This window comes from Ciconia boyciana, chromosome 4, assembly GCF_034638445.1.
Source record: "Ciconia boyciana chromosome 4, ASM3463844v1, whole genome shotgun sequence".
Lineage (NCBI taxonomy): Eukaryota > Metazoa > Chordata > Aves > Ciconiiformes > Ciconiidae > Ciconia > Ciconia boyciana.
In genome coordinates, this window is record NC_132937.1 from 55,040,363 (window position 1) to 55,050,222 (window position 9,860).

Sequence of the window (9,860 nt, forward strand, 5' to 3'; positions counted from 1 at the left end):
TCCCACACTTGTGCCTCTGGGAGGACAACTGGTGTGACTAATACTGCCAGGAGTTGAGCTCACGGCTGTAACAAGATCCAGCAGTAGGACGAACAGCTCTTTTCAAACATCGGGCAAATATGTAAAAGCTCACCTAGCTTTGTGATGTGGAAAATCCCTCTTGTGGGCAGCTGCCAAGTTAAAGCTCCCACAGATGACAAGGGCACCTGCAAGAGCTTGCGAGCTGGATACCGGTTCCCTTCCGTAGCGCTGGCCACCCCCTGGCACAGCCTGGCAAGAGGCAGGGGGGCAGCTGGGGCTGTCTTGGCAGCCTGCAGCCCCCTGCGCAGGGGGCTCTGCCCCATGCTGGGGCCTCTGCACCAGCCAGAGCTACCCTGCCCCAGGCAGAGCAAAACACCCAGTGCTGAGGAGGTGGTGCCCACCACTGGAGCATTTTGAGGGCTTTCCTTTGACAGCAGGTTGGCCCTGTGGACTGGATGCCCATTGCTTGCTGGAAAAAAATCTCCTGGTGTGATGGCACGCGAAAGGAGTGATGTTGTCCTCCAAAAGGAATGACGTTGGTGCACTCCAAGCCTGCCCTGTGATGAGGAACAAGGCATTGCAAGGGGCAATGACTAGAAAAATTGCTTCAAAGGTGTGCTTCTGACCTGAACTGTAATGCTATTATAAATACACCCATTTGAGTGGCAATGCACTGCAGCAGTGGAGCCAAAGCACAGGGCTCATAAACCCACTATTACATGGATATTCAATTTCTTCTTTGGGAGGTGTAGAATACAATTCGGCCAGTGGGTTGTAGTAGGTCTGGCCAATCAGACCTGATGCTAGCTCTTAGGATCTGTCTTTCACAAGAAAAATCCTTCTCTGAAATACAAGTTTTTTTCTGTTTACAACTTGCAGTTGAACATGCATGTAAGATCTCTTTAGCTGTGTGATTTGCAGTGGTGTTTTTGTAGTGTGATGTCGTAAGGATATGAGAAAGGAAGATCAGTAACAAGAGGTAACAGCTCTTATTAGACTAGATGGAAGTGGGAATGCTTCCAGGCGTACAGGGTTTGGAGAAAGTCTTTTATGCTTAAAACACTTAACGATTTTGTAAGCTGCGAAGACATTCAGATGAAAGCAAATATTAAATGACACTATTGAAACACATGTTAGTCAGATATGGGAAGACTAGAATAAGTCCTGGGAAAAAAATGTAGCTTTTATTTTTGGAAAATAGACTTTCTTCTTCACTCCAGCTACTTCTCTTGCAGACAAACTTCTGTCTAGAAACTACTTAACCGGCATCAAAATTACTTGTATATAACTTCTGGCATCTCTTAAAACAAGCTCCAGGACTGTTCAGCACATGTTAAGTGTGAGTCTCCTGGATTTCTCAAAATCTAAACAGATTGTAACCATGTTTGGTTTCCCTGCGTCATGAGGTGGGAAAAACATGTTCTGTCTGGGCACGGTGCTTATGTCAGGAACCTTTGCAAGGGGAAGCTTTATGCGTAAAGTTAACAGCAGCCCTGAAATGTTTCATGTGATATGGAAAGATTTTCATTCTCTTCAAATAGGAAACATGACCAGGATAAAGGACCATCTGCTCCTTTTATGCATAGCTTTTGTTTCCAAATTCTTGCTATAAAAGCAATATGCAGATGTGTTTTAAGAAAAGAAACCATGTGTCTTAAAATTAATTTTCAATGTTCCTAACAGTTAACTTTATGTCTCCTTTCCTCCATGAATAGATTTTTTGGCTACCTGAATTCAACCCTATGTTTTGGCCAGTGGATTACACTAGTTTAAGCACTGGTAAATCACAGCTCTTAAACACGTGCTTAATTGGAAGCACACACTCCAGTACTGTTGACTTCAGTTAAAGTAAAAGAGTAAATCCTGGGCTATCTGGGGGCTGTGGGGCTGCTGTGGTGCAGTCCTGGACGCTCTTCTTTCTCACTAGTAGGCGGAGTACTTGCACAGTGCTGGCTGGTATTTATGTCATGTGAACAAGACTGCCAGTGAGAAAAGGAAGGCTGCAGAGGCAGCAGAGGAAGCAAAGTCATCTCCATACACAAGCAAGTAACGGGGAAAAGTGTCAATGTTTTTGCCTATACTCTCAAACTGGGCAAAAGAGGAAGCAGCAGCCATGCCAGCTTCAGGCCTCTCACACCCTGGCAATTTTGTAAATTCAGCAGAGACCCCGGCTTGCAAACAGGTCCTGCCTGACTGGAGCTGACTTGCTGGCATCATCTAACAGAATAAGTCACACCAGACGAAGTTTCTGGCTGCTTTAGGATGAGGAGAGGTGTACTGGGTGAGCATGCATTCTGCCACAGGGGTCCACCAAACAGATACAGAGCTGGCAGGAGTTTTAGGTTTACAATTTAATCAGGTGAAAAACGGATGAAGTTTGGAAATGCTTTTGGAGCACTTCCCAGCCAGTCTGTTTGGCTTTGGCCATCTATGAGTGATCTTTTGCATTTCCCATCTTTCAGGACAGTTCAGCTCCAATGCAGGCAGGGGTATTTCAGAAGAAGCAGGCTGGTGGCATTTCCTTGCCACTGCCCTGCAGCTGGAGCAGAACAAGAGGAAGGCTGAGGGAAGCCAGACAAGATTCTCCTGGCAGCTCCTGTCCAGACCTCCCAGAATGTCACTCGGAGGAGATGTGACAGCCTTACCCTCCTTACTTGTCGCTTCCTGGGAGCGTTTGAGGGACCTGGGCATCTGGCCTCTAGATTGACCTTTGTACTGGCAACCAGCCCTACAACTCCGTAGGAATATGTTGATTTTTGGGATTCGTTATTTCCAAGCATTGATCTCCCAGACTACAAGGTATTGCCCCAGTCCCCAGGTGGAGGTAATCAACGGAAAACTACTGACTATGCTCTCAGCATAGGATAAAAATGCAAACCATTGTGTTTCTGTAATACACCTTAATTCTGTTTTTCCTAAAACTATTTCTACATGGAAGCAACTTATTTTTATGATGCAAAGGATGACTTTTTTTTAGGCTGATTATTATGATCTGGTTCTACTGTTCTTAAAGAATCTGAATCTGCATATTCAGGGACAATATAATGTATTTTTTTAGGGTAACAGTTTTTTTACAATTTATTTTTCTTACAGGGAGTGTTGTAAATAGCATCCCTCATTTTACATTTTTAAAAAAATATTCTTATCCTTTAGTAGAGGTTCCTTCCTTCTCATTCCCAACCAGCCTCTTTTCAGCAGAGTGGGAAATTCACTGGTTTTGCTAGGGAGGCGGTGAAAGGATTAACTAAATATCAAAGACATACCCAGTTCTGAAATGAGTCATGCTTCTACAGTCTCTGTGCCTCCCAGTTCACCGCACACCATTTCATTGCTGGATGAGACCCACGGGCCCGTCAAATACGCCACTACAATAATAAGGAGGAATTACTGCTTGATGGGCTGGGAGATTTCCCTTTTTTCAAGTGTTAGCCATTACCAAGTCACTCATAAAGGAAGTTGTGGTAATAGCTTCTGACATTTTCCAGGAGTTTAATAGTTTGCACAAATAGTGACCGTTACCCTGCTATGGGGAACTGGGAGGGAGATGGAGATGTGCCCTATTTTTCTTTAAAAAAAAAAAGGCAGAAAAAAAAGAAAAAAGAGAGAAAATGAAGGGTTTACTATCTTGAAGTACTTCCAGTGACCAGTAACCACGTTCAGCACGAATCCTTTTTAAATACACGTGAGTAGCTGTGACAGGATTTGATGCTTGTCCTGAGGACAACAGCATCAGTTCTACTACAAGCAGCAGGAGCTTATTTTTAACTATTAAAAAATTATAATCACAGGAAAAGATCTGTTACAGCCAATGTGAGCTTTTCCCAAAAAGTGGAGACCAGAACTGAGTCCACCTCGAAGCAAAAGAGACTTGAAGAGAAAGTATATTAATTGCTTAAAGAGAGAGCAACGTTTTTAAAAATATTTGAGTCAAAGAGGCTTTTTTTTCTTTGTAGAAGAAAAGCTTTCTGTTTTATATAAATATGTTTGTCAAGATATTTCCTTTCTGGGAAAATGAACTATAACACACAGTAGTCCAGCTAAGTCCAGAGGAAGTTGTGTAGGTTCTGGCCAACCAAGATAAGAAACTGGAGGAATACAGCCAACAATAAGTTGCAGTGAGTGGACATGGTGGTAACTGGTGTGCAGGGGGCAAATATGCTATTTGAAATCTCAGTATTTAATCTCCTTAATGTGGATTTTGACTTTGCAAATGCATTACTATGTTTTAACAGTTATTTTGTAGAGGGGAGTGTTAACTGTGTTTACTTCCACACTTTCAAAAGCAGATTATACTACTTGTTTAGAAGATTGAATTCTTCATTGCTGAAGGTAAGTTCATTGCTGAAGTGTGGTTTTTAGGATCCTAATTGCAAGCACTTGGGCTCAAGAAGGTTGTCTTAGAAAATGAATCAACCTTGCAGCCTCCTGAGGAGAGAACTGAGGCAGGACATGAATTTCTTTGTGCTCAGCTGCTCATCACTTACCATTGCTTCATCCTCAGCCCCCCTGAAATTAAAACAGAGGGTTGCCAGTTCATGTGAGCTGGGGATTTCAATTTTAATGTTGTACAGAGAGAAAAGGAATTCATCCAGGACACAAGTGATGAAGAGCCTAAATTGTGTTTGGAAGCAAGGTGGGCTTGGCGGTGCAGTGCTGCAGCGGGGAGGCCCCACGGCAGCACTGCAGCTGCCCTCCAGTTTGCGGAATGGGCTGTGTCGCTGGCATGTCTGCAGGCTGAGAAGAAAGATTGTCCTCGCTTTCCCTGTCAGAGTTTGCTCCTCTAGGAACCCTCAGCACTGAAAAAGCCCTTGCACCTTCCCAGGATTTCTTGATGTCAGTAGAAGTGTGGGAAACACTGATATACATGACTCATCCTGGCCTGTATGAGGATTAGTAGGAAGATTTTTGGATATTAAAAAGCACAGTCATCTTATTGGAAAGTACCAAATGCAATCTTACCTGCTTTGTGCACCTTTTTTTTTGCTTTGCATTACATTTCTAAAGCAAAGTGAATTCATTCTGTCAGTCAAAACGGAGGACTGACACGTTCTTTTAAGATTTATCCTGTATCTTTGTCACCCTCATTTCTCAGTCTCCCCTCTGGTTGCTCCCTGGAAGGACCCAGTCTTCCTCCACAACTGGGAGGGGGAAAACAGTTTAGGGCTGCCCCTGACAGGGCAGGCTGGGCTGGAAGAGGTGAGGACAGGCAGGACGCAGCAGTCCATGGGCGCCGTCTCCCCACGAGCAGTTCCTGACCCCCTCTCCAGCCCACAGCCCTCATCCCGGCATCTGTCCGCCTGCCCCTCCACGGCCACCGCTGCAGCTTCCCTGTGGCTGCTCTGAAGGAGTTCACAGCTCTCTGTCCTAGCAACAAGGGCTAATCCTGGATGGTTATTTGGAAAGTTACTTCACAGGCTTTTGTTCTGTTTTGCTTTGGGTTTTTTTCTCTGTTTTGGGTTTGCTTCCCCCCCGCCCCCCAGTTTAAAAATGAAGTAAAGCCGGAGCTGACAGGACAGGCCAAACCCATGGAAGAATTGCTTTGGACAGCTGCAGCTGACTGTGGCTTGTGAATATTTTTTTCCAGAGTAAACTCTGGAATAAGCATTCTTCAGTTCTGCTGTAGCTATTCTGAAGTTTCATGTGGGATACACGGCGTTTGACCCCAGTCCCATAAATCCACTCCAGAAATCAGACTCTACATAGATGAAACCCTACCACTTCTAGTGCAGTTTCCCAAAAAGTGCAGCACAGCACATGTAAACAAGGTGCTGTGAGACCAGCCATGAGAACAGCCGCAACTGTGACTGGGACCTGTGCTGCACAGCACTGGTGCATGAGTCTTATGAGAAAATTTAAGAAACTTTTTGGCCTACAAGCAGTCCCACCTTGGAAGGATTTTGTTTCATCATTTTGTTCATTTAAATTTTTGACCAGGATTTGAGATTTCACATTCACTATTTTATTCATTTCCATGTGAAAATAATGCATGTTAAAAATTATATTTTGCTACCTTTGTTTAACTTCCGGAAAAATACTAACTGGAAGAAATACCAGAGGGTTTCAGTTAGACAGGGTCATAACGTACAGCTGACTTGGTAACACAATGGTGATAAAATACCGGTTGCTCCAAAACGTTACAGTGGCAAGGAGAAGGGAGAGGCTCTTCTGACTCTTCAGCTTTCTTCCTTTACTTTAACTCTTTACCTTTCATTAAAAAGTAAGAATAAAACAAAGATATAGTCGTTTGCAGTTTTCTTTTTCCTTTTTATTTGTTCAGCAACTATGTCTGTTCCAGGGTCCCCGTCTTCAAATGGGTCTTCTAGGCATTGTCTCAGTACAAATAATTTCTATTACCTCACAGTTAGCCAAAAAGTAATTGAAAACAAATGCTGGTTTATGAGCTCCTGTCCATCAGCTCTGAGATCTTCTTCTTTCTTTCAAGAATAGTTAATTTTTCTTTCAATTACCTAATGTGAACCCAATAGCAGTTTATTGATAAGAAGCATACACATAAAGAGCTGAAACACTGTCTTGCCAAAATACATATACATTCACCTACAATTCTTACACTTGTCTATAATCTCACTTTGCCCTCTAGTGCCCATTCTGTTTTTTTTCCCTGCACTGCAAAGTACTCTGTTGACAGAAATATGTCAAAACATATTTTTATTTGGTGATGAGATTTTTAAGGATATTTATGAACTAAAAAAAAAAAAAGCTTAATGGTATGAGAGTTTCTGAACAATTAGTGGGCCATGAATTAACATATTCCCACTGCAGGTGAGTGAGGCAATAAAAACTGGGATCCTTCATGAGAGAGCAGCTGAAAATATTTCATGCTATTTCCAAGTTTCAGTAAAAATGAGGCCATTTCAATAACAGTTTACTGCATTGCAGAAGCCGTCTAGGATAGCAGAACCAGAAAGGTAAGTAGTCTGAATGTCCTTTTATTGTACAGATTTAAAGAAGTGCAAAACCAAACAAGCAGCAGAAATAAGATTTGAAACAGTCTTGCAGTGAGGCTATTTCAAGTGCTGTTAGTTACAAAGCCCAAGAAATACGCATTTTGCTGTAACATTTGTGGCAGGGTGTGACCAGGCGGAAAAATGGCTCTGACAGTTCGCTCTGTTTCTTTGGTCTTTTCTGCTGTTCTGGATCACGGTGAAGTTGTTAGCTGGTTTTATTTCTGGTGTTTTAGCTTCAGACCTGATACCCACGTCTCTCGTCACTTCTTTAGCTCGCATCCATGAGTGGCAGAGAGGAGAGTATGTACACCCTGCAAAAGAGACCTGTGTCATAGATATGGTACCTGAGATCTGGTGTACCATTGCTATTGTTCTTACCAGTCAATTTTTTGTTTAGAGGTATCTTTTCATTATCAACCTTTGAATGATACTCTTCGGAATGGCTGGCGATCAGGGAAAGCTTTAAAGTGGTTCCTCACCTGATGCTTAAACGAACCTCTAGCAATTTCAACCCTCTGGGACTAGCATCACCCTCTCTTGGAAGCCACAGCCATGCCCTCTCTCCTCTGCTTCTTTATGCCAGACCCAGAAGCCTGTGCCAAAGTACATCAGCCTTGGCCACAGGAAATAAATAGCTTGCTTTTTAAGTTGTTGGGTTTTTTACCAAATTTTTACCAATATTCATTTGGTAACAGAGCCTGGCTATAACTCTGTTTTCCCCCTTACTAGCATACAGCAAGTGACTAGGGAAAACACAACCATTTGAAATGGAGTTACCCAGGGACAATTCCCCAAGGGTAAAATCCAGTCTTGATCTCACAGAAATTAGTGGATTTTTGCCCAGTTTGTTGCAAGGTGTTTTAAAGAATTTGATTATATTGCAATTATTACTCAAGGCTATGTGGTTTGGAGGTGAAATTCATTGGAATACCAAGGGCTATATGTTTCTGTGGGTCAATTTGTGAGCAAAGGGAAAGAGGCAGAAAATCTCATGCAGCAATAAAACACAGCACTGAATGGTGATGCTTGAGATTGCAGTAGCCAGGATAAATACATCCATGAGCAAGTAGGATGTGCCACAGGCAGATGTGGCTTTAGCGTACTTTTATGTAGAGAACTTATTTCAAATAAGCTTGTGAAAGAAGTTAAAGTGAATTGGAAACACAGCAGGAAGGTAAAAAAGCCTTTCCCCCAGATAGTTGGAGGAGGCAAAGATACTTCAATTAAAAGTAACAATATGTCCAACTGAGAAGTTATTGCAGAAGCATAGCTACTGCAAACAATATCCGATGTAGACAAATCTTTCTAGAATTACTTTACCTCTTTGAACAAAGCAAGTATTAGGATGACACAAATGTAAAAAAAAAAAAAAAAACCAAAACGTTCTTGGAAAAGAGCATACAAACTTTGAAAGACTAATGAATAGTCTCAACCTAAGCCAGGACCACTGAAATAAACAATATACTACTTTATTTTTGACACACTCTCAATCGGTACAAATCTAGCAATTCCTGTAAGGTGAGGGATGTGTACTCCATCCACAAATATACGATTCCCTACGTGTAGGTGAAATAGAGATGGAAAGTAGCAGCACATTTTCTCAGCAGAAAACACCATAGGATGACACTATTTGTCATAAGATTACAATCCCTTCCTATGGAGTAACCCTCACTGAAAAGTCATATAGATTAATTTATAGCTAGTGTAGACACCTTGCTTACCAAGGGAAAAACTTAAATTGAAAAATACATTACATTTGCAAAATAAATTTCAGCAACACAATTATTTAAATACAATCAAAATGAACTAGCAGATGAACTAGAAAATGAACACTGCCACAAGATGGATCATAGAACAAATAATAAATATGGATATTTTTAAAGCTAAGTTATGTCAGGTCAAAATGTTTGTACCTTAGTTGTTAACCTTCCTTAGGACTTTATCAGTCAATTGAAGACATCTCCGCATTTCTGCACGGCTGATCTCCCAGGAGCACAGGTTGTGTTGTTTGTCTTTAAGAAAGCAGTCTATTTTTCGGAAGTACTTTTTCAGTTTCAGCCTGTTGACTTCTTTACTCCGAAAGTGGTGGGTCTGCTTCTTGATTACACATGCCTCCAATTGCTCAATTTGCTGATAAAGTCCATTTTGGAATTGTTCTAAAGCTGTCCCATCCCAAGCAGCTAGAGTCAGATTTTTGCTAAAGATATAGAAGATGTGTTGGAAGATCTCTTCAATGGCCACTTTGACAGTCTCTTTCTGTCTGGGCTTTAGAACCTGCTCAGGAAATCTGAAGGACATTTTCTCTCTTAGACATTGTTGAGGAAACTTTTTGCCCATTTTGTCCAAAAGTTGCAGGCTGTTCTCAATCACTTTTCTTTGCTGTAAAGGAAGGTGATTGCATTGAAGACTGGAGATGGTGGTGGTGCACAACAGTATGAGGCCAATTTGTATCAAGCCAAAAGCGTTCATGGTAAAGATAAGCTCTTACGTTCCTCCTTTCCTGTTTATAAATTCTGAGAGACAGGCTGGGATGCTTTGAAGGTCATTCGTAGGCTCCCGTTTCTTCAAAAACCTTGAAATTTAATTATTCTGTAGGAGAAGTTTTCTTTCATCATTTTTTGGTTTTTAAGGTTTTCCCCCTTGTGTATGCTTTTGACACTTACCACTTTCATTTTCTGCTTTATGACTTCATTGTCTTTTTTTTTCTTTGCCACTTTCTTTTTATTTCAGCTGGATATTAGAATGTTATATATATCTTAGATTATCTATTCCTTCTCCCCTCAAAAATTCTACATTAAGTATAATGAGAATTTAAAAGAAAAAAGTTACAGAAATATCCTTATTTTCTTAATATTTTAGCAGTGGAAGAACATG

The 9,860-nt window shown here is 41.6% G+C and overlaps 1 protein-coding gene across 1 annotated transcript; it reads right to left on the reverse strand.

The window, feature by feature from the left end:
• Positions 1 to 8,900: 8,900 nt before the first annotated feature.
• Positions 8,901 to 9,532, reverse strand: LOC140651348 (interferon alpha-2-like). The gene is given in 2 exon segments (XM_072860700.1): positions 8,901 to 9,494; positions 9,497 to 9,532. Coding segments are annotated over 2 exon segments (630 nt in total).
• Between the last annotated feature and the right edge of the window lie 328 nt (positions 9,533 to 9,860).